General features: G+C 56.9%; 10 protein-coding genes across 10 annotated transcripts; 7 read left to right on the top strand and 3 right to left on the bottom strand.

Annotated features, from left to right (window-relative positions):
* Positions 1 to 1206: 1206 nt before the first annotated feature.
* LTHEOB_11659 (NADH:flavin oxidoreductase NADH oxidase) lies at positions 1207 to 2328 on the top strand (the record flags this gene model as incomplete). Its single annotated transcript, XM_035508439.1, has 1 exon — positions 1207 to 2328. One exon carries the CDS (start codon positions 1207 to 1209, stop codon positions 2326 to 2328), a length of 1122 nt encoding a protein of 373 aa, XP_035365811.1.
* Positions 2329 to 2786: 458 nt separating this feature from the next.
* On the top strand, positions 2787 to 3767 carry LTHEOB_11658 (Dimeric alpha-beta barrel; the record flags this gene model as incomplete). Its single annotated transcript, XM_035508438.1, has 3 exons — positions 2787 to 2947; positions 2996 to 3671; positions 3726 to 3767. 3 exons carry the CDS (start codon positions 2787 to 2789, stop codon positions 3765 to 3767), a joined length of 879 nt encoding a protein of 292 aa, XP_035365810.1.
* A 687-nt stretch (positions 3768 to 4454) lies between these two features.
* LTHEOB_11657 (uncharacterized protein) lies at positions 4455 to 5444 on the top strand (the record flags this gene model as incomplete). The annotated part of the gene is made up of 2 exons (XM_035508437.1): positions 4455 to 4562; positions 4617 to 5444. The coding sequence occupies 2 exons, from the start codon at positions 4455 to 4457 to the stop codon at positions 5442 to 5444; spliced, it is 936 nt and encodes a 311-aa protein (XP_035365809.1).
* A 483-nt stretch (positions 5445 to 5927) lies between these two features.
* On the top strand, positions 5928 to 6719 carry LTHEOB_11656 (uncharacterized protein; the record flags this gene model as incomplete). Its single annotated transcript, XM_035508436.1, has 2 exons — positions 5928 to 6079; positions 6137 to 6719. 2 exons carry the CDS (start codon positions 5928 to 5930, stop codon positions 6717 to 6719), a joined length of 735 nt encoding a protein of 244 aa, XP_035365808.1.
* A 593-nt stretch (positions 6720 to 7312) lies between these two features.
* LTHEOB_11655 (Integral membrane protein) lies at positions 7313 to 8239 on the bottom strand (the record flags this gene model as incomplete). Its single annotated transcript, XM_035508435.1, has 1 exon — positions 7313 to 8239. The coding sequence occupies one exon, from the start codon at positions 8237 to 8239 to the stop codon at positions 7313 to 7315; it is 927 nt and encodes a 308-aa protein (XP_035365807.1).
* Positions 8240 to 9125: 886 nt separating this feature from the next.
* LTHEOB_11654 (uncharacterized protein) lies at positions 9126 to 9977 on the bottom strand (the record flags this gene model as incomplete). The annotated part of the gene is made up of 1 exon (XM_035508434.1): positions 9126 to 9977. One exon carries the CDS (start codon positions 9975 to 9977, stop codon positions 9126 to 9128), a length of 852 nt encoding a protein of 283 aa, XP_035365806.1.
* A 1254-nt stretch (positions 9978 to 11231) lies between these two features.
* LTHEOB_11653 (Ca2+-modulated nonselective cation channel polycystin) lies at positions 11232 to 12542 on the top strand (the record flags this gene model as incomplete). The annotated part of the gene is made up of 1 exon (XM_035508433.1): positions 11232 to 12542. The coding sequence occupies one exon, from the start codon at positions 11232 to 11234 to the stop codon at positions 12540 to 12542; it is 1311 nt and encodes a 436-aa protein (XP_035365805.1).
* A 1458-nt stretch (positions 12543 to 14000) lies between these two features.
* On the top strand, positions 14001 to 15944 carry LTHEOB_11652 (Amino acid permease; the record flags this gene model as incomplete). Its single annotated transcript, XM_035508432.1, has 5 exons — positions 14001 to 14082; positions 14136 to 14298; positions 14354 to 14385; positions 14442 to 15654; positions 15716 to 15944. 5 exons carry the CDS (start codon positions 14001 to 14003, stop codon positions 15942 to 15944), a joined length of 1719 nt encoding a protein of 572 aa, XP_035365804.1.
* Positions 15945 to 17045: 1101 nt separating this feature from the next.
* LTHEOB_11651 (Glutaredoxin domain-containing protein) lies at positions 17046 to 18544 on the top strand (the record flags this gene model as incomplete). The annotated part of the gene is made up of 3 exons (XM_035508431.1): positions 17046 to 17285; positions 17429 to 17760; positions 17857 to 18544. 3 exons carry the CDS (start codon positions 17046 to 17048, stop codon positions 18542 to 18544), a joined length of 1260 nt encoding a protein of 419 aa, XP_035365803.1.
* A 2365-nt stretch (positions 18545 to 20909) lies between these two features.
* Positions 20910 to 22542, bottom strand: LTHEOB_11650 (Phospholipid/glycerol acyltransferase; the record flags this gene model as incomplete). The annotated part of the gene is made up of 2 exons (XM_035508430.1): positions 20910 to 21427; positions 22038 to 22542. The coding sequence occupies 2 exons, from the start codon at positions 22540 to 22542 to the stop codon at positions 20910 to 20912; spliced, it is 1023 nt and encodes a 340-aa protein (XP_035365802.1).
* Positions 22543 to 22988: the final 446 nt, after the last annotated feature.

The following is a 22988-nucleotide window of genomic DNA, read 5'->3' as shown; positions in this document are numbered from 1 at the left end:
TGTCTTCCTCAGAATGATTGACTGGGACTGCATTGTTTATGGAAAACTGGTTTCTCGAATATAATGAAAGAGTTTTGACCTTGAGCATTGGTCTAGAAGTTACCATGGCTGTAAGTATGTGATGATCAGCATAATATTGCTTAGGGATAATGTAGAGAAGCCAATGTCGGCATATCGGCAAGACGTGCTTGAAGTTATGGGGCAGTGAACAGGTGGAACTGCACCCGTGGGTACGAAATCCAGAAGAGCAGCTTCGAGACTCGGGGGACATTGCCAGCTTTGGGGAGGCGGATCTCCTCGAAAAACATTATTCAAGTGATATGTACACAGGTACTGACCCGCCAGCTTACCAAACATTATCATGCCACACAACCCAATAGAACGGTTCCCCGTTGTCTTCGATAGGCTGATAAGAATTGTTTTGTTGCAATGCATTACTAACAAAACTGGACCCACGGCGCTTCCAAGGCGGAATATATTTTCCAAGGAAACATTCGCAGCAGCCAAGGCGAATTAAGAGAAGACGCAGTGGGCGTGTTTTGCCCTAGCGTTTTGTAAAGTCCGTTGGGCCCTAGTGTGATGGTTACGTAACTGAGCCATATGTGATGACCAGGAGAACGAAGTTCTTCAATCGAGCCTGACGTTATATGTCACCCTCCAATAACTCTAACATTGCACCTGAGTTTTCCCAGACGTCTTCGACTGAACTATAAACGTAGGATAGCCTGTAGCTCGCCCCCGCCAGCGAGAAAGAATCCAAACGAAAAGAACGGATATGACCCCGTACGCTAAATGTCTTGGCCAACGTTGTTCTTGCGCGTTTTATGTTTTCGGCGATGCTCCGGCCCAATATGTGACCATGATTTCTAAGCAGAGAAGGGCTCCCCTCCCATTCAACGTCACTTGCCAATCGTTTACTGAGACGGCACTTCCTTCACGCCAGCTCTGTATGGTCATAAACGTCACTCTTTCTTGCAAAATCTCTTCTGACCTCAGGCGGCATTCCTTTAATTCCCTAACTGCTCCAGCAGCCTCCCATCTCATTATCGACGAGCCTTCCTTCACCAACTCAACTGCTTCCGACCAAGGAATCACATCCCATCCAAGCGACTAGGGATCGAAAGCCAAAAAAAAAAAAATAGGCCTCCAACCAGTACAAGAATAAAACTCAGACCAAGAAAAAAGAAAAAGGACCCTCACACAAATATGGCCGACAGCTCGACCAAACTCTTCCAGCCCCTCCGCATCGCCGGCGTCACCACCGCGCACCGCATCGTCATGGCGCCGCTCACGCGCCTCCGCAACACGGCCGACCACACGCCGCTGCCCATGGCCGTCGCTTACTACCGGCAGCGGTCGTGCTACCCGGGCACGCTCATCATCGGCGAGGCGTGCCAGATCTCGGCGCGCCACGGCGGCATGCCGCACGCGCCGGGCCTGTGGGCGCCCGCGCACGTCGCCGCCTGGAAGGAAATCACCGCCGCCGTGCACGCTGCCGGCTGCCGCATCGTCTGCCAGCTGTGGGCGCCCGGCCGCGCGGCGGATCCGGCGGTGTTGGAGAGGGAAGGCGGACACCCGTTCGTGAGCGCGAGCGCGGTGCCGATGGGAGAGGGCGCGCCGACGCCGAGGGAGATGAGCGAGGAGGAGGTGTGGGAGGCGGTGCGGGATTTTGGGGCTGCGGCGAGGAGGGCGGTCGAGGCGGGGTTCGATGGCGTCGAGATTCATGGCGCGAATGGGTATTTGGTCGACCAGTTCTTGCAGGATACTTGCAACAGGCGGACGGATAGGTGGGGTGGAAGTGTGGAAGGGAGGGCGCGGTTTGCGATCGAGGTGGTGAAGGAGGTGGTTAAGGCCGTTGGAGATGCGGACAAGGTTGGTATAAGGTTGAGCCCGTGGAGCACGTTCCAAGCCATGAAGATGGAAGACCCAGTGCCGCAGTTCACGTACCTCATCAAGGCATTGAGGGAGATGGGCTTGGGTTATCTGCACGTCGTCGAGTCCCGCGTCGTGAACAACGTCGACACGGAGAAGAAAGAGGGCATTGAGTTCGCGCTTGAGGCGTGGGGGAAGGACAAGCCAGTGCTGGTTGCCGGCGGTTTCAAGGCAGACTCGGCGAAGAAGGCCGTGGACGAGGAGTACAAGGACTGGGATGTCGGCGTCGTGTTCGGCAGGTACTTCCTGTCGACGCCCGACTTGGTCTACAGGCTGGAGAAGGGTCTCGAGCTGAACGCATACGATCGGTCAACTTTCTACACGCCGATGCAGGAGAAGGGTTACCTGGACTATCCTTTTAGTGAGAGCTTTGAGAAAGCCAAAGTTGGTGCTTGAGAGTACCTAGAATGTAAACCGATATTCAGATTTAAAGATACGCGTATAACCACCATGACGCATAGACCAACGATGCAAGCTTATGCCCACTACGAACGTCGTTCAATTAGAGTGACAGTTTGGGATCTGTTGGCTGACGGCTGTCTCGGCCGACAGCGCCCGCACTAAGTCTTGCTCTTCTACATATAGCGTTTCCGATCGCAGCCGACTTACCTATATGAGAAAGTTATTGAGTACTCATTGTGGCCCACATCCCGGAGGACATGCGGCTGTGTGGTCCACAACTGCGTTGCCGACTCCTTCGAATCATATAGGAGGGGGGCTGGTTAATGCGGAGGACACTTTTAAGTCGTGCAGGAACCCCGCGATTTCAGACCTAGAACTAATTGTTTTTGCAAAAGGCATTAAAGCTTCTGTGTAGTTAGTCTCAACAAGTCGATTCTGAAAAAGCAGGAACAATGGCATCTCAAGATACCACCACCAGCCGATACCCTCTCATCAAGCAAATAGCTGCCACCCGTCGCAAGCCGGACATGACACACAAAGAGTTCCTCGACTATCATTACCAGGTCCACGGGTCCATTGCTGATGCTCCTGAAGATCCAAATCTCAAACCTTAGTGTGTCCCTCCTGCGCCCAAGAGGCCATAACTAATGTTCAAGAGCAGCAAATACATCCAGTCTCACGTCTTCGACAGCGCTTTTGGAGCCCGTAAGCCACCGACCGGCGGCAAAGCCCCGCCGAACGCCAACCACCCCTGGGTTGGCCGCGACGATGCGACGGAGCTCTGGTTCAAGGACCTCGACCACATGCTGCACAACTTCGGCTCCGAGCACGTGCGTACGACCGTCGGACCAGATGCCCTGCACTTCGCCGACCTCGGGGCTAGCATCAACCTCATGGCTTTCGAGAAGCCGCTTCCTCTGACGACGGACTTGGGCGAGGGCGCTGTGAAGGTGGATGAGGCGGCGGGAAGGCATGCCACGACGGCTTTGTATTTTGTGGCGCTGCCGGGAGGTGAAAGAGATGGTGCGCAGGCGGAAAAGATCATCACGCCACTACTGAGGGAGGCATTGGAGGCGGAGACGAGACAGGAAGTGTGGAAATGGGTGGTTAATGTAGGGTTGACGATCCCAGAGTTCGACCCGTCGTCGTACTTTGGCGGTGCGGATTTGCCCAAGTATGCATTGGTGTACAAGATCTATTTGAAGGACCCAACTGCCATTGGGGCTTTCCGCAAGGCACAGAAGGTGTTTGAGAAGCAGGAAAAGATTGATGTGGGGAATTCGTTCGTGTTGTTCACCAAAGAGGTGTTGGTTGCTAGTGTGGCTGATGGCTTCAGCGTAAGTTCTCTTCTCCAGCGGTGATAGTCGAGGATTATACTGATCGAATGGTAGTTTGACAAAACCCATCAGCCCGTTTTCAATGACATATCATAAGAGCTGCGTCCAGGACCTATTCAATTCGTGTATTCAATACCAACGCCATTCTTTCAGTTGCAATTGGATTGAGCTCGCTCCTTTTTGCTATGCCAGAATACAGTCGATACGTTATGAAACTGGAGCGAAGACGACCAGCTGAATCGCCTCTTAGTATTCTCCTGAGCCTGTTGTCCTATGTCGAGCAGGAGCTTCAGGATGCTGGGCTCTGAAATGGCCTTGCCGTCATATTATGACATGCGACCGACGCCATTGATGGCATAGACTTCCAAATACAAGGCATGCAGCTTCATGCAGTCTCAAGGGGGAAAAGTGATTGATGGTGCGCAGCAACGCGATGCGATCTGGAGGGCGAATGCGCGAGGCCCGAGCTGGTCTAGCGCAAGGGACCACGTCGATCACTGCATCATCGACGAGATGTCGTTCCTGGAGGCCATGTACTTCTGATGATGAACCAGTCTTCCTCTTTGCCGACGATGATGCTATGTGATGATGATGTGAGTCTATGACGGCATGGCTGCAAGGCCAGCCGCCGAAGGTTAAAGTTCGTTGATTGCGCAGGCAACTCGTACCTAGAACATGCTCTTGCGACGCCTTCCTGTTGTCGTTAGCCTATCACGTCCTTGTTGTCGCCCAAAGTTGCAACACCTCGCATACAGCCCATTGAACACGGCCGCCATCTTGAATATGCCTTTCAAGGATAAATATACCGACCCTGAGCTTCGCGATGAGGTCAAGGAAGAGATTCACCAAAGTGACAAAGGAGGTGCACCTGGCCAATGGTCTGCGCGCAAGGTTAGTGCCATTGTGATAAGTTGTAGTTTAGCTGATAGCTGATGTGAACGCCAGGCGCAAATGATGGCCTCGGAATACAAGAAGCGCGGCGGGGATTACACGACCGACAAGAAGGACCAAGATGAATCGCAACAGCACCTTTCTAAATGGGGCGAGGAAGAGTGGCAGACCAAGGAGGGCAGCGCGCACGCAAAGCAGGATGACGGCACGCAGAAGCGTTACCTCCCTAAGAAAGCCTGGGAGAACATGACTGAGGAAGAGAAGGAGGCGACGGATGAGAAGAAACAAGAAGAGAGCAAGGAAGGGAAACAGTTTGTCGGCAACACTCAAAAAGCCAAACAGAGCCGGAAGAAGGCGAGTGAGGAAGAAGACGAGGAGTATGCTGTCAAGAAGCAAAACGAGAAGGCTGCAGTTGAGGACGGCCCGGCTGAGGAAGAAAACGACGATGACGGAGAATATGTCGAAGACGACGACGGCGAAACTCCAGCAGGTTCCGAAAGAGACGAGACGGAAGATACGGAGGACGCCCCGAAAGGAAGGAAGCGCGGACGGCCTGCAAAGACAGATTCACCTGCCAATAAGAAGCAAAAAAGCAATTCCGGCAAAGGAAAGCAGAAGGATACCGTCGGTTCCCGGCACGACAAAGCCGATGCGCCTGCGGAGCAAGGATCGAACAATCGGCTCCCGGAAAAGGGACAGCAGGTTCACTGGAAGTCAATGCCCGGCTGGGTTGACGGGGAGGTCATTGAGATCGCAAAGGAGCAGAAGAAGGTCGAGGGCAAAGATGTGAAGGCCAACGAAGATGATCCGAGGATTGTGCTGAAGAGCAATTCGTCGGGGAAGATCTGCGTGCACAAGCCCGAGGCCGTCTACTTCGATTGAATTGGGCGCAATTGAAGGGCGTACATAAAGCATTGATTGGTCTTTGCTGATCGCAGTGTAGTAGTAATGAATGTGTGTCAGCCTGTCATTTCGTGAAGGTGAATCGGGGCTAGTTGCAGCCCGAACAAGGGATGGCAGCCGTGTTTGTTTGTTGTGGCAGAATGCGAGGCGCACCAATTGGCGGAGTGCACGCTGCAGTCAGGAGTCGGCGAAGGGAGCAGAAAGCTGTCGAGGCGGCGAGTCGTCGGGGGTTGCGGCGGAGCGCTCGAGCCAGCCGCGTTCCTCTCTACTCATCCGCCATCACGGTCATCTGCCAGCTGCTGCCTCCGCACACGTCTAGCCGCCAGCCTTTCTTTCTCTTGTGCCGAACCCCGGCGGCTTCGTGCAACCCACTCCTTCAACACTTCACCACGACGCATCGCCTGCACCCAAGACGCTCCCTTCATCAAACGCAATTCCCGCCGTCGCCACAAACTCCGCAACATGTACCTTACCGACGAGATCTTCAAGACGGCCGACGCTGCTGCCGACCATCCCTACTACTCTCCTCCTGCGGACAGCACTCAGCACTCAGCCGACCACCTGGGCAAGAGGAAACGCGGCGCTGGCGGCGACGAATACACCACCAACACTGTGTAAGCTGGACCCTTGAAACAACCACCGAACCCGCCCCCGACTCTAACCAGAAGTAGACCCCTCAAAAACATCAAGATCTTCCCGCCGCACCACCATAACCCCGTCGACTATCCCTACTCCTCCGCCGACCCAACCGCTCTCTACCCCTCCCCTCCTCGCCGAAAACAACATGCCCGCATATTCGCCCACTCGCGTCGCACCGCTCACCACGCCCGCCAGTCGCCCGTCACTCTCGACAAGCACCGGCCCGTCTCTCGCCTACCGCCCGCGACATCACCAGCAATAATAACGAGGCCAGCAACCGCCGACCTCACCGCCTGCCACTGCTGCCACCGCGCCCCGAAGCAAAAGCGCGACCTGGACAACTACTCAGCCTGCACGGCGTGCGGCGCCCGCACCTGCTACATCTGCATGCGCGTGTGCGAGCAAGGCATCGGCTGTGGTAGCTACACCAAAGGTCATGGCGTCGACGGCGAGAACAGCCGCAGGAAGATCTGCCGGGAATGCTGCATCGAGAGCGGACCCGAGGGAGAGACGTGGTGCTTCGATTGCGTGGCATTGGGCGAAGGTGGTGGTGGCCGAGTTGCCAACCGTGACGGGCAGGGCGAGCACGAAGGCGAGGAGATGGTTATGGGATGATTGACGACCTTTCGTCTGCTCTTTTACTCTTCGGTTGGGATGGGGTGGTTAATGTGTTGGGATACGGGCCTAGGATCGAATGTAGGATGTGGTGGGTAGGACAGTGCCTGCACGGGGCGAGGAGAGGGATATCTGACACCGGGACGGAGATCAGGGGTACACTACGGGAACTTTCTGGATGGAAATTGCGGGGAATCGCTATCTTGCTTCACTAGCAAAAGCAGGCAGCCAGGCGTTTTTATTCTTTCTTTTGGCATCAGGAAGGTTCGAGTAATTATTAGGACGTGTCAGTATCTTAGCATTATACCCATTTCGCAGCGAGTGGGGATTTCAATAGACACGTGAGCGAGGAAAGCGCGTACAGTTTAAAAAAAAATAGAAATAATGATTTAAGTAACCACGCTGTGCTCCTGATAGGAGGGTATCTAAAAAGGCAATTCAAATCCAGCGCCAAATCGTAGCAGGCCACAACAGCCGCCTGAACAGGAGGGTATGTATAGACAAAATGGAACCCCGGCTCTCATAATTCCTCATATCCACAATTTCTCTTTATTCGTCATCGTCAAAATAGTTCATGAGTAATCTTTCCTTTCTCACGGCTTCTCGGCGAACGTCCTCCTCTTGGTGTGCCTGCGGCCGATGCAGCACTCAACGCACCACGCCAGGATGGCCAGGAACAACACACCGGTGCCTGCCCACGAGATGGCCATGAACTTGCCGCCGCGGTGCGCCTGGACACCAATGTCGCTGCCGTATTGGTTGATAACATCACTGCCCTTGACCGCCACGGCAGTGGCGATAGCGCTGGCGATGCCGAAAGCCAGGAATGCAAGGAGGGCGAGCATGACGTTGACAAAGGCAGACAGGCGGCCGCCGGTGAGGAAGATGCCGGCCACGGAGCCGACCAGGACGAGGAAGGACAGGCCGACGGCGATGCAGTAGAGCACGAACATGGCCTTGTAGGCGATGCGCAGCGCGTCGAGGCCCTGCTGGATGTCGTCGGGCCAGTTGAGATCGTCGAGCGTGATGCCGAGCCCCGACTCGTTCAGCGAGCGCTCGAGCACCTCGGTGGGGTCGAAGTGGAACATGGCAGTGCTGTTGGAGCAGCCGCTCACGTTCTTGTGGATCTGGTCGGCGTGGACCGTCGAGTTGGCCACGGCCTGCGGCGTGTAGTCGCCCCAGCAGTAGTCCATCAGATGCGCCGAGTAGAAGTCCTGCAGTCCGAGATCCTCGGCGATCGACTCGACGACGCTGTTGACGGCGTCGTTGAGCTCGTCGGTGATGTCCGAGGAGATGCTCGACGTGGCGTTCTGGATCCAGCTGAGCACACTGTTGCTCGAGCTGCTAGAGCTGGAGGAATCCAGCTCGCTGAGCACGTTCTGCCCGATGCGGCTGGTGTTGAGCGTCAGGATGTGGTAATCCTCCATGAAGTCCTTCTTGTGGCCAGCGAAGATGCAGAGGAAGCCCAGAACGAGGGCGGCGATGGCGCAGAGCGCCGGGAATATCGCGGACGGCCGCATGGTATGGTGTTGAGTGTCGAGGAATTAAGGTCGTAGGTGGTAGAAAGTTGCGAGATGTCTGTCAAACAAAGACAAGGAGACCTGTTATTGTAGTGATGGATGTGGCACAAAAACAGGATACCGTGCCACTATTATATTGGAGGCTGGGCTTCTGGTAGTCTTGGACGCTGCACTAGCAGGATCCAAGCCACGAAGGGTGGCATCACTTGCTATGTCAGGCATTACGAATGCCGCGCCTCGTCGAGTGGCCACAGCAAGCTCCAAGCACAGATCAAGAAGCAGGCTGCGGTAAAGAAAACGGGCTGGTTGGGCAACGCGAACGCTGACTACTGACGTGTCGCAGACCGGTGACTTGGCCTAATTCGGCGGCTTGTCGCACGTCTAGGGCCGCCGGCGTCATCACGCAGGGCTGGCGTTGCGGGTGGCAGGGTCTTTGTCTGGGCGATTGGCAGCGAAAACAGGCCTCAGGCCGCCTCGGCACTCAGGCACCCGGAGCCCTGCTGCAAGGGTTCAGCCAGGTTCTGCGCTGCGCCCACCGAGTACGCACGATAAAAAGCTTGAACGAGGAACGGCGCGAATCTTTGCAATTACAGTCTATCATGTGATGTCATGCCGCCACAGATTTTCTGCTGTTCTATTCCGAGAGGCCTGTGCCGGGGCGCGGGCAGATCTGTGTGTGGCTCCCCAGCCTCGCGAAACGCGCGGTCCCATGGAAACCACCACCTTCGGCCTCTCGATCCGTGGCGGTGAAGCGACACGAATGCTTCTTTTTTGTCAAACTAAACAGACGCGGCGCGCATGTCTTCTTCTAGAACGCAACCGAGTCGTAACTTCATCATTTCATAAAATGCAGAGCATGCTCTCCACAGTCCGCGCGGCACCTTGCTCAGCCAGGCTTCTTCGACGTCCGCCGCGTCTGCGCGTGCACCGGCTGCTGGGAGCCGATATGGTCGGTGAAGGGAGAGTACGGGGCAGCCATGACATGGACTGGAGCCCGCGCCTGCCCAGGCGCTCCGGACGAGGGCCGCTTCTGCTGCTCGGCGTGCAGCTTGTCCAGCGACTCGCCCACGACGTGGTATTTGGCCCAGTTGATGGGTGGGCAGCGGAAGACGTTCTGCGGCTCGGGAACGGGGCCGAATCGAGGCGGTGGAGGCGCCGCGGTGCGTGGTGAGCGGGCCTCGTCATCGCTGTCGCTGTCCAGACTGCCATTGAGCGTGGGGCCTAGGAGGTCGTTCTTCGCATGCTTGGGCCTGAGGCGGCCCGACTTGAGCTCCTCAACAAAAGCTTCGGGCTCGGCGACGGCGGCGTTCTTGATCTTCTCGAGCGTCTGGATGTCGCGCTTGCTCTTGTCGCGCTGGATCTGCAGCAGCGCAATGGCGGAGCGCAGCGCGATGGCATCCGTGTTCTCGCTCTCGCTGAAGGGCTTGCTGGGCGGCTGGGCGATGAACTCGACGGCGGGCGGAGGAACCACGCGGTCGGCCGGGTCGGTGGGCGCCAGCTGTGCGATTGTCGCGACGGGCGTTATGGGCGACACTGGTGGGCGGGGCGGCGAGTCTGGGGCATAGCTGCTGGGCTGTCCGCTCCCCGCATATGGCGTCTGCGGAGGCTTCTGCTCGACGGCAGGCTGCTGTGGGGAGGGGGCAGGGACTGCTCCGGGCGGCATCTGCAGCGGCGATATGGTCGATGTGGTTGAGTCATTCCTGGCCTTCGCGGGTGAGGGGATGTCGAGGGCAGGCATGTTGGAAGAATGCGGGTGTCAAGCCTGGAGGGGCGGCCTGGCACTTGACGACTGGGACCACGGGCCGGCGACAGACCCGCGCGCGCTGTGCTGGGCTGGAGGCTCAGGAAGTCTTCTGTTGCGACGTCCAGAAGGCGCCACCGTTGCCGGGCGGCGGGCCAGCGGCAACGAGCCTTGGCTGCCGCCCCCGGCCTGCAAGGAGCTCCAACATCAAGATCGTGCCGAGCGTCACAGCATCCCGTTTCTTTTCTCCGCACCGTGGTGTGGCGGCACCCGGACCGGGTTCTCGGTGCCTCAGGCCGGCCTCCAGTTCGAGCGCAGTGCATACCGCGTCATCCCGTCTGTTGCGTGATCGGTAGCGGTCCCTTGCTGGACCACCAGTCGAGCATGTCCCCTTCGTTCGCGCGCAGCCTTGGGGCACGCGAAGACGGCTGAAGAACAGGCTGTGGCGGCGCATCAGCCTCTGCCGCAAATGCAGAATGACAATCCTCCGCTCCCGGTGCTCGTATCGCGGCCAGCCCGCAGCTGCAAGTCGTCGACGACGGCAGCCTTGATTCGTTTTTTGCTGCTGGATGCGGGCGCGTCGGAACCCTGCGTGTTTCGCGTGGCTTTCAAACGTTCGGCAAGTCTCACTGGTCTCATCTTCGCTCACAGTCAGCCTGAGCCGGGGGTGTTTTGCTTTGAAATAGCCTGCAATGCCGTCGTCCCAGTCACGCCTGCGTCGACTCGCACTCCTCCCCCCGAGCACGACCTCGACACTCGCTCGCCGTCACCTCGCACAGCAGGATCTCCGGGCAGGATTTCGCGAAGCTTAACCAAGTCTCTGGGTTTGCGCAACCACTACCGTTGTTCACCACCGGCCACTTCTCTCTTGACGAATCACTGTCCCGCCCTAGCCAACTCGTGCGGAAGCGCCCTCCGGCAAGGAGTCCACCACTGCTCTCTCGGAACCATTGCCTCCTGGCACCCCTCTACCTGTGTCACCACAGCCGGCCAATCCGCCACCTCCGCCGCCCTCTCGCCATCTCTATATCTTGGCGCCTTCTCGACCCGGCACCTCCATTTCCGACGACAGCGAATAAGCACCTGCTAGCCTCTTCCCGCCAAAGCTATCATGTGCCTTTTAGCCGCCTGATGCTGGCCACATCGTACCGTTGAAGCGAAGGATTCGCCAATTCGCCTGCTCAGCAAGCCACCCTTCCACTAGCACAGCTGAGGCTGGCCCGGCCCCGCTGCCACCTAGATCGAGCGAGCATGCCTCCAGCGACTGTTCCTCCTGCTGCTGCTGCTGCTGCTGCCAGCAATGAAGAAGCCGCCGCAGCCCCGCTCATCAAGATTCCTACGCTCACGTACAGAAACCGCAGCGACCCATCGTCTTCTGCACGACTGTCTCTCATGCCCGCCAGAAGCGCCGCACCCGAGCAGAGAACTACCACCTCGTCCGACGCTGATGATGCGATAACGGTGGTACCGACCAAGTCGGCCGAGGTGCGAACCGCAAGACGCCAGGTTGACTGGGCTCTGGAACCAGCCACTCCCAACGGCAGCTCCGCACATTCAAAAGCAGCGCCAGATGCCCAGCCCAAGCAGAAAAGCAAGAAGAAAGGGAGCTCGTTCTTCAGCTTCCTGGCCGTGAAGGAACCAACCTCCGGGGCGCTGGAACAATACGCCGAGCTGCAGAGAAAGCAGGCAGCAGAGAAGGGCACAGCATTCATGGCCGGCGTGTCTTCGCAGAAGCTTCCCTCGGAAGTTCCCAGAGTCAATACGAAATGGAACGGCCTTCCACAGCCAGCCAAACCGGATCTGAAGCGAGCAAGCACCGTCTCGGCCGGAACGTTGTATGGAGCACGCCGTAACTCGGTCGCTACGACCAGCTCGTCGTCGAAGGCAAGCCGAAGATCTCAGAAGTCGGTCGAGTCCTCATCGGTGGATTTTGATCGTGCCCCGCCACCTTCGTTGGAGACGCTCAGTATCAAATCGCACCCCCGACACGACAGTGGAACTGGAGTGTACGAGCCTATCAAGCCCCCACCAAGGCGAGACAGGCGCGCCTCGGTCGGTGACCCTTTGAAGCGGATGAGCGGGGCCTTCACAATGTCCGAAGCGAAGCAAGGGAGCAGTGCGGAGGCGAGTCAAGTGCCGACCCCGATACCAGAGCCCAAGGATCCAAAAAATAGACATTCGAAAACATTCGCACACAGAAACATCTGCAAGCTCCCATCAATAACCCCCAAAGAGATTGCTCCGTGGGCAGAACCTGCCGAGTCCTCCGAGCCTTGGCCCACAAGATATCCGCGAAGTTGTGGCGTCGATGATTTGGATTTCATCACGTCTTCACCAATAAGCGGCGCGCCGGAGAAGAGCATTGAGGAACAGATTGCCGATGCGGAAAGGAGGACTGCTTCGGTCACCAGGGCAGCACGGATGCCGCCCTCATCGAATGCTCAGGCTCTGGCCCGGCTCGAACACCCTGGTGATGAAGGAAAGCGCCAGAGCGCTGAAGCAAAATCATCGAAGCAGAAGAAAGGGAGTAGTAGGTTCATGAGGTTCACTGGGAAGAGCTGATCCTCATGCGCAATGTCTTCTTCTTACGAGAACCATGAAGCTGTTGTTAGGCGACTTGCGCCCACAGACTTGACGAGGACGGATGAGGAGGCTGGCGTTCGGGGTGCATTGGTTGGTTGACCTGGCGTCCGGGCTGGGTTGGGTTCACTGGAGGATACGGCGTGCATTACCCATTTTTGATATCCCAACTTTCATTTCGTTGTGTTTTTTTTTTATTTCTTTTCGGAGCAACGATCCGATATAATGAGAGCGCGACAAGCATCTGGTAGAGTATCGTATCTGGGAAGGGAGGGGTGTTTATGCGAACGTGAGGGCTGGGGTGCGGAATTCATTAGCAATTAGCGCACCAAATAGCGGGCTTCCCCACACGCATTGCTGATCGGTTATCTGCGCTTTATCAACCGCCCACGGCAGCGTACGGAACCCCTCATGACCAGCCAGCAGCACGATTGACGCCTCCAAAAAGCAGATCTCGGCGCAGAGATAGGGAAGTCAAGGCTGTGAAACACGCGCGCTTACTGGATGCGGTAGGTCCAGCCAGAATACGTGCGGCGCCGTCGGAGAAGCTGCGTGTCAGGACAAGCGGATGTTGGAGATAGTTCCCATGCGCCTGGATCAGATGCCAGGGACGGATGCGCGACGGTAGGTGACAGCGGGCTCGCCCGTTGAAATGCTGGTTTGTGAGAGGCGGGAGCGTCAATGGCGCTCGAGATCATCTCAAGCCCATAGCCTTTCTCGGCAAGCGCAGAAGAGAGGCACGCGGGCAGTACACAGGAGTTGGACGGCCTCTTAGCAGGAGTACCTCTCGATCCTGATTGCGCAGCAGTTCGGAGCGCTTCCGCCAACAGACGAAATGAGTGCGGGCCATCGGCCTCTCACAGTTCTCTCTTTATCGCCCAAATCCAGTTCGGCGCGCCGAAGAAGGCTGCAAAGATAAGAGCCTCGCTCCACAAACCGAATTGCCGTTGTCAAGAATCCTCCAGCCTGAGGGCTGAGAAAGCTCCGGATCTGCCCTCTGCCCAAACAGCTGGCGTACAGCCGCTGTGCATGATCCCATAACTGGCAGTTATCGGGGCGCGGTCTTGGCCATCGAGCTGGTCGTTCAGCCCATCTTCTCCACCCCCGCTCAAGCTCCCACTGTGAATGGTCGGCCCGTTGGTGGGACTGAACGGCTATCTCTCGCCTCTCAGGCTAGACATGCCACATACGGCTTCGCGGCCGTCTTGGTATTATCCGATCGACGGCGTACGCATGCGTCCTGGGGTTCTTCCGCCCACGACTGCCTAAGGCTCTAGCCGCACCCACTTCCATACTTATACTTATCGACCCTTTGGCGCCGCCTTCAGCTCGCTGACGAACCACCTTTTCGGTCCTTCAGGCCAACCCATCAACAACCTTTGCTATTCCTTTCTTCTGTCATCTCCTGAAAACTGGAGGCCCTGTTGGTGGAAAGCGAAGATGACGGAGCGGAGTCGCAGCATCAGCCCTGCGCACCATAAGCGGAGCGTAGCCGACGAGCCGGTAACATCTGTCCTGCCCGGTCAGTTATACCAGAGAGATCCTGGTGAATGTGAGCTGACGATCATCCTGCAGGTGGCGACGTCCCGTACGACCTTAATCACGAGTTCAATGCCGACGAGGAGGTGCTCGCGGCGCTTGGATACAAGTCGGAGTTTAAGCGCGAGTTCTCTCTGTTTACCACCTTTTGTGTCTCGTTCGCTGTGTTGGGTCTGCTACCGAGTTTTGCGAGCACGCTGTTAGTGATGCCCGACGTGTTTCCTGCTACGGGACGCATTGCTGACGGGGGCCAGGTACTATGGCATGGGCTATGCGGGCACTGCTGGTAAGCTGTGCTCTAGCTTTGTCTCTCCAAGTCTTACGGGTGCTGACGGCATGCAGGTATGACCTGGGGCTGGCTCGTTGCCATGATCGGTATCCAGTGCGTTGCCTCCAGCATGGCAGAACTCTGCTCCTCGATGCCAACCAGCGGCGGTCTCTACTATGCAGCCGCTGTTCTCGCCCCGCCAGGCTGGGGCCCGCTAGCAGCATGGATCACCGGCTGGAGCAACTGGCTTGCTCAGGTCACGGCCGCCCCTTCGGTCGACTACGGCGTAGCGGCCATGATTCTCGCTGCAGCCTCGATTCATAACCCCGCATACGTGCCGACCAACTACCAGACTTTCCTGCTTACAACCTTGCTCATGATCATCCATGCATTCATGTCCAGTCTGCCTACGAGGTGGCTGGCTCATGTGAACTCGGTTGGTTCGACATTCAACATCTTGGCTCTGATCGCAGTCATCATCATGATCCCGGCTGGTACGAACCGTGAGGAACAAGGCTTACCGCGGTTCACGCCGTCAAGCGAAGTTTGGGGTACCATCTATGAAGGAATGGAGTTCCCAGCTGGCGTTCGAGTGCTTGCCAGTTTCATTGGTGTCATCTGGACCATGTCTGGGTACGACTCCCCTTTCCATCTGGCTGAGGAATGCTCCAATGCCAACGTTGCCTCGCCTCGGGCTATCGTCATGACTTCGGGCATCGGCGGCATCTTCGGTTGGTTCCTTCAACTCGTCGTCGCCTACACGGTCGTCAACATCGACGACGTCCTGGATTCAGACTTGGGCCAGCCTTTCGCGGCGTACCTCATCCAGTGTGTACCACAGAAGATGGCCATGGCCATCCTCGCCCTGACCATCATTGCTGGCTTTTCTATGGGCCAAGGCTGCATGATTGCTGCCTCCCGTGTCACCTTTGCGTACGCGCGCGATGAGTGCTTCCCGCTTTCGAAATACTGGAAATGCGTGAACGGCTACACCCAGACGCCTGTCAATGCCGTCTGGTTCAACGCTATAATTGGCATTCTGCTCACGCTGCTCATCTTCGGCGGAGAGCTGGCGGTCGGTGCACTCTTCTCGATCGGCGCCATCGCTGCGTTTGTTGCCTTCACGACCCCGATCTTCATCCGAGTCTTCCTCACCAGGGGCAACTTCAGACCCGGGCCCTGGAACTTGGGCCGCTTGAGTATCCCCGTCGGCATCATTGCTTCGTGCTTCACGGCGCTCATGGTGCCCATCCTCTGCCTGCCCGCCACCGTCGGTGACGACCTTGAGTAAGTCGCGCGCCCCGTGCCTTGATGACGAAGTGCTAACGTGACGTTTTCTTTCCCATAGTGCTGCCGGCATGAACTGGACGTGCCTCGTGTACGGCGGCCCGATGCTTTTCGTATTGATCTGGTGGGCTGTGTCGGCGCACAAGTGGTTCAAGGGCCCGAAGGTCAACATCGAGCACATGATGCTCGGGCGAGAGACAGACGTGTTGGAGGGCAAAGACGCAACGCCTCGCCCCGAGAGTCCCTCGGCTAAGGCTGTGGAGGCAGAACGCTCGGGCGGCTTGAAATAGCCATGTTTGTACCAGATGCTTGGGAGTGCGGAAATGAAGAAAAGGATCCTGAAGGCTTTCAGAGCGGCTTGTTATCGACGAATAATACCTGTCTTCTTTTAGGTTCATTGTGCTTGTTTCTCGTTTCCCATGCCGTGCCGTGGCATGACTTCCCTGCATGGCCCCCTGGACACACGGGACAGAGGCCGGGACGTGATATACGGCAACCCCGATGTCATACAATAGGGAGGCGGTGGCTCTTCTCGACTGGACAGCCCGCCAGGCCAGAGGCGGTTGTTCAGTAAAACGACCCAAGCCAAGGGAACGATGGGCGACGGAGGATCAGTGTCAGTTGTTGCGTCATTCCCGGGCTGCTCATCATGCAATTTCCGCTCGGCCAGGGCTGCAGAGAATCAAGACATCAGCTCCGTGCAGGTCACCCTTTCGTATCAAAGAGCCGGCCTGTTCGGGTCTAGCGGCGCCTTGCTGCAATCAAACGTTGCTCGCCAACGGGCGCAATTCCCCACGGGCAAGCCAGGCGAGGCGCTCGTGTCGCCAGCAGACCAGCCTGGACGCCGTTCGCGTCGCACGTGGGAATAGCAGCCGCGAGCTTCCGTCGAGCAGAAAAAGTTGCTCATTGGCGGTTGCAAAGAAGACGAGGTGACGGGAGCATCACACACGGAAGGAACGGCCCAAATAGGAACCGGCGGTGGACGGCTGATCATTTTGCTTTGGTACTAGGGCAGCCCCTGTCGCAGGCGATATCGATAATCGTTGCCCTCCTCCCTCTTCGCTCGCCAATTGCCCGCCAGAGCGCGCGCGCGTCCCCGTCCCTCCCTTTCGCCAAACCCCACCGCCAGGCCAGCGTCGTTGTTTCAGCCTACCGCGCGCCTTGAGCCACGCCAGTCCTTCGCGCGCGCCTTGGACGAAAAGAATAAAAAAATTTCGAGACCAGCGCCCAAAGCTGCGTGCTTGCGCTGCACCAGGCTTATCAGCCCCGCGGACCCCTAAGCATTCGCAGCTTTCATCAGCAGAAGCAGCAACCACCTGTCTCGACGACCGCGCAAGAACTTGGACCGCATCTTTTCTCCTTCAACGACAAAGAAGCACCAAACCGCAGCCATGGCGTCCGATATGAGCAAGTGGGACAATGACATGACCCTCTACCTCTTCACCTCCCTCACGGCCGGCTCTTCGCACATCGTCACCGCTACCTCGCGCATCGAGACTATTCTGAGGGCGAACCGCATTCCCTTCACCTACATCGACACTGCCACAAATGACGACGCCAGGAGGCTGTACATGCGCAGGGGACAGGGCAAGAAGTTCCCGCTGCTGGTGAAGGAGGGTTATTTCCTTGGTGTAAGTACCACTTTCTTTCACCGACTCGGAAAAGCACGAGCAACTTTGGATGCTCCTCGTACTCGTACGAAGGCTCGCAACTACCCTCTGCGGTACACGTTGGACCCCAATGGCAAGATACTGACCTTGGCTTTGTGTCGCAGGGCATCACTGAAGTTGAAGAGTGGAACGAGTTCGGCGAGCTTCTGGATGAGATTGGCGATGTTGCTGAGCCCGAGACCTCCATCGTTACTGCTCCCTTGAAGGCGGGTTTCGCTTCGCCTTACCCGCTGAACGCTGCCGGCGACAGGAAGTCTACAGCGACTGCGTCGTCCGGCGCCTCAATAGCCTCCTCGAAGAAGGACAAGGAAAACGATGAGACGCCCAGGGTGTCGCTCGAGGCAGCGCAAGCGTTCGGCAAGGCCGGCAGTGAGGCCGCGTCGATTGCTGCCAGCAAGAAGAGCGCCCCCTCCATCAAGTCTAACCTCAGCACGCAGTAAGCCTGAATGCCCCGCCCCCGCCGTTGTGTTGCCTGTCTTCCCAATACCCCTCGATGCTGTCGACCTCTTTTTATCCTGACCCCCTTCGGTAGCAGCACGCTTCCCGACAAGAGCAACGACTCACTGGACGCCTTCTCCCCTCGCCCCTCGGTCGACTCGGCTATGCCACGTCCTCTCGGCCTCGGTGGCCCCAAGACACCTTCGCCCACCGGTCAGACTTTCGCTAGCAACACGGGTCCCACAACGAACCGTCAATCGACGATGACTGTGGCCACCAATGACGCCATCAAGGCTCTCGAGGAGGCCCTGGCTATACCGGAAGACCAGGAGATTGATCTTTCCTCGCTTTCACTCCAGGAGGACGACAGCGTATTGAACGAGGACGTGCCCGCCAAGGACAACGCTGGTTCGAAGGAGGACATGACCAAGGTCGACTCGATCAGCGCAAGCACCGCTGTGGTGGACGACAAGTCCTCCTTTGTCGCACCATCGACTCCTACTAAAGACAACGATGCCAGAGAACCGGAGGCCACCCCCACAAACCTTGCGCCGCAAGATGACAACACTCCGAGGGTGTCGTCGGATGTCGTCAGAGAAAAGGGCTTTGACGCCCCGAGCTTCAACAACAATCAGGAGGGTGACAACGTCAAGGAGGAGGAGGACACGGAGAAGAAGGGTAAGGAGACGACAGCACCAACGACGGGCGAGCAGCAGGCTACTACTACTGTTGCTGGCGATGAAAACGTCACAGCACCTGCATCATCATCTGCATCATCGTGAACCCACGCATAACACTCCTTTTTTAAAGAAGCCACACAACACATCAAACGTCCTACCACTTACATTCCTTTGTAAAAATTTACCCCTTATAACATGGGATGAATGTTAATTTGTCGCGCTTTCTCTGTCTATAGTGCGTTCGAGAACGTTCCGAGAAACGATCGCAAGCTTCTTTACCGCGTGCCTCGGTGGCCGCCGCAACCGACGCAACACTCTCCCGGCGCGCAGCAACGGGGCCCAGGCAGAGCACAATCGCCGTCATTCCGCATAAACGGGTGTGGAATCCTACCCAGCCACGCACCCCACCACGCCCACGCCATGGCCAGACGTAGTTACACCCCGCCAACGGTCAACTCCTCCCCGCGAATCATGCTGACGCCCTGTTCCGCGCACGCGCACCTCCCTTACGCACGACCTCCCGCAAGGCCACGCACGCGCCCTTGCTTAGCGACCCGGTGCCCCTACTCTTTCTCCTATCGCTCTGCGCTTCATAAGCGTGTCCTGTATACACGTTGGGTTTTGTTGGGCTGACGGTGGCCCCGGCTTCTTCCTGACGGTTGCGGTTTCACAACCGTTCGGCGGGGTGGTGGGGCATGTGCGTGCGCGCACACGTCTCGCGCCCATTCGATTGTGTTCGTTCTATACCTCTTTCGTCTAGAGGATGCTCCATTCATGCAAGGAAGAAGAAAAGAAGAAATTAGTGGTTCTGGAACTGGTGGTTGAGTTGGTTCGAGGCTGCAGGCTGGCGTCAGCGTGGCTGGCTGCCGCCCGGCGGGGTAGCTCTCTAGTCCGGGGGGAGCTTACCACCGAGCAAGGTTTCCCTTGCCTAGACATGCACTTCTTCGGATTCCCCTCCCCGGCAAGGCTTGCAGCTGTGCCTATACTCTCGGCCCCTTCCACGTCCGTAATTTTGTCATTTTCTTGTATTTCCTTGTTTTCTTTGCTCCCTTTTGCTCTTCCTTCTTGCCTTCAGATACCCCTTTAGTCTCGCTATGATCTGCACAGATTGCTTTGAGCAATTTGTCACATCTGCTTTGCAACTCAGACTGACGTTCGTCGTGCGGCGAGCGAGCAAGCCTTTCTGTTCTCTCTCTGTATAACATTTATTCTTTGGGAGATATGTCCCTGTTTTGTTGACCGGTGGAGCGAATTATCACCTTTTATTTTTCCCCCCTTCTAGAGATTCAGACGACTGTAAGGATCTCTTTTTTTTTTCCTTTTTCTTTTTCCCTTTTTGTAGTGTCCTGTAAGGTCTTGTACGCCCCGTCCCAATTTCTTTTGCTTCTCTCTCGTTGACGCCCGTTTCTGATGTACACGCCGCTCGCTGAAATCTTGAAAATTTTTAAGGAGGAAATGTCTGGGTTAAGGTACAGTTTCTCGTTTCTCTCTTTTTGCGTTGATATTCAACGCTCTTAGCCTGCTCTCTCTCGAACTTTGCGCTTAGTGCAGGTGTATCGAGTGTTGCTTTGGCTTCTTTCAATCCCTTGTTCTAGTTTCGACTCCATCGCTTGCAAGATCCCGATTCTTCAAAGGTTGGGGACGGGCCAGGCGGGGGTTTTCCTGTCTGGAGTTTCTTGTGAGGCTGTGTGCTTGTGGCGTTGGGTATTTCTATTATTCTTGTCTCCTTGCACTTTTAGCGTTGTCAAAACTGAAGGTTGTATCGAGGAAGAGGTGGTGGGAAGAGAGAAAGATGAAAGACGATGTGTTAAAGAAGGGAATGTGTAATGTATTGAACAGAAATAGCTAGCCTTTTATTGCTAATGTTGAAGGTTTGAGACGGAAAAAATCGTTATGCAAGTACTACTATGCTATAAATTTAAGCGTTGGCTAGAATCTAACGCGTTTGGGAAGGTAAGGGTTTAGGCCGGGCAGTACTTATATAAGGAAACTCTGCCTTCCAGATACTTCGCCTCTAATATTGGGAGAATCCGTACCGGCTAAATAGTATAATATACATCTTTCTATCTCATAAACTACATATGTGCTACTTACAGGCAATAGGATGTATATACAACCGTAGCAATTTTGCTCTGTGGTGCTTAGTTCTGAAGGATGACGACGAGAGCCAACCGCGAATTGCGTATACAAGACCGTTGCTACTGAAAGGAAAGTCTGGCTTATCTCTCCCAATAATAGCCCGTGCATCCATATGACATTTGCATTTACGAGACACTGCTTACATATTATTTCCTAGTATCCAGTCCATGGCTACCACTACATTTACACGACCACCAGCGGCCCTACCCTCCAGGAGCTAAAACACTAACAGTGCCAGACCACCGGCTTTCCAAAATAAAAAAGGAAAAAAAAACATAGGACCCTACATACCTTAACAAGACCAGCCACCACACACGGTTTTGCTATGTCACTCATCCTTCTTTCTGTCCACAGCAGCAGCAGCATCAACATTTTCATCGCCTACCCACTCCTCCCCTCGGTCCAACATGGTCTTCAACTCCTCCAACCTCTTCCCCTTGTCCTTCCACCGTTCCTCCAACCACTCTGCCAATGCCTCCTCTCCCTCGGGCAACTGGTCCATGTCCCACCGGTTGACGTGTGCATAGAACCTGTACCCACTCGGACCCCTCGACAAATTACCATTCGCAATGGTCTCCCAAAACGGGGGAGCTTGCATGAATTTGCTGCCGTGGGCGTAGGCGATGGTGACATCAAGGACGGCACGGACGTGGCTGTTGGCGGCGATGCCGCTGCTTTCCACGCTTCCGCGACGCAAGGCGGTGACGGTTGCGGCGAAGCCGCGGGGCCGCGGGACGAGCAGATAAGGCGAGGGTGGTGGCGGTTTGTTGCCGGCGGCGCGGTACGAGACGGCGGCGGCGTGACGAGCGGGTGTGAAGCGTGTGCCTTCGCTGTAGGAGATGAGCCCTGTTGATTTTTCCCCCCGTTGCCGCCCCCGGGAGAAGGGCGAAGGGGGTGGCTGTGTTAGTCTTGCTCTCTATCATTTTCTCTGGCTCTTTTTTTAGTTTCGTCTTGCTTCGTGCTGTTTGGTGGATGTTTGTGCGCGTGGCAGCAACGTTTGTGGGGGAGTGTGGGGAATGGAGAGGTGTATGGTAGGGCGGTGTGGTGTGGTGATGTAGTATTGCGGTGACGTGGTCGTGAATCCGGTCATGAGGGCGGTTCCCCGGCAACGTGGTGTTCAAAGATAGAAATGTTTGTGGCGGGGTGAAGACAAAGATAGAAATAGGAACGGGTATGGTTTGGTGCTCAAGGCTGAAACAGCGGAGGGCGGAGGAATTGGGAACAAGCGCGATTGTTAAGAGCACTGCAATTCAATCAACAAGCAACAGGCACGCGTGGTACAAAATCAACAAAGATAGCAACAGACTCGATCAGAGGTAGCACGTTTGGAAGCACCGACGTGCCGGGACATGGTAGCATCCGGGTGAGTGCAGCTGATACGACGCCGTAAATGGCGCTGGACGGGAGGGTGCAGGCAGGGTTTGGGGAGGGTTGGGAATTGTCATGGCAGACGTACAGACGGGCCAGCGGTTGGACACAATGCCTCGAAAGACCCTCTCTAACTCGGCGCGGTCGGTGGCCCAGCTGCGACTGACCAAGGGCATGCCCATGGCCCACAAGCCCCAGCCCAGGAACGGCACCCAGCGCAGACTGCGTTTCGCAAACCAGCGGCAGCGGCCCAGCATGCCGGCGTGGCGGGCGGCTTCCTGGATCATGTAGAAGTCGGACCAGGCGACGTGGTTGGCGATGACGACAGCCGACTCGCCGCGGGGCAGGCCGGCGGGGCAGTTGGTGCTCAGGACGATGTCGGCGCGGTTGAGGCGCGTGAAGATGCGCTGGATCCACGACCAGACGGAATTGGCGAGGATAGACGAGACATTGTAGACGACGGTGGGGGCAAGCGGCTTGAGCGGCAGCATCAGCGACAGCAGCAGATCAACGGCCAGCAGGTGGGCGAGCCAGGGCGAGAGCACGGCGACGCCGCGCAGGGCGCGGACAGGCGCGGTGACGGTGGTGGGCATGGTCGTGGCTGAGTTGGAGGGGCAGTCATGAGGGATCGCAGGTGATCGGCGGACGGCGATCGATTACGGGGGCAGCTGCTCGGAGCTGTCGCTGGGCATTTCGCGCGTATCGAGCGGGCGGAGGCGGCAGGCTCCCTTTGCAGCCTCAGCCGCCGCATGCACCCGCAGGTGCTCCTGGACCGGCTTCCCGCCTGCAAAGCCGCGCACTGGCACCCCTTCCCCCCGCGCACATCGCCGCAGGCATCTCCTCGTCAGCCCGCTAAGCACGGCCCGCCGCCAGCTCCGCTCCCGCCAGACACAGCAATTCCAAATCGCTCTCGACAGCTGCCTGGAAACACCAAAACGCCTGCTGTCGCTGACATATTGTGCTTCTCGTGCTCCCGCCCGCCCTGCCGCTGCCCAGCAAACCGCCCTGCCCTGCGCCTCAGCTCTGTCAGACAAGCCTG

The sequence above is a fragment of the Lasiodiplodia theobromae genome (genome assembly GCF_012971845.1).
Source record: "Lasiodiplodia theobromae strain AM2As chromosome Unknown scaffold_51, whole genome shotgun sequence".
Taxonomy (NCBI): domain Eukaryota; kingdom Fungi; phylum Ascomycota; class Dothideomycetes; order Botryosphaeriales; family Botryosphaeriaceae; genus Lasiodiplodia; species Lasiodiplodia theobromae.
The sequence above is the reverse complement of the archived record's forward strand: the minus strand, read 5'-3'. Positions and strand labels throughout refer to the sequence as shown.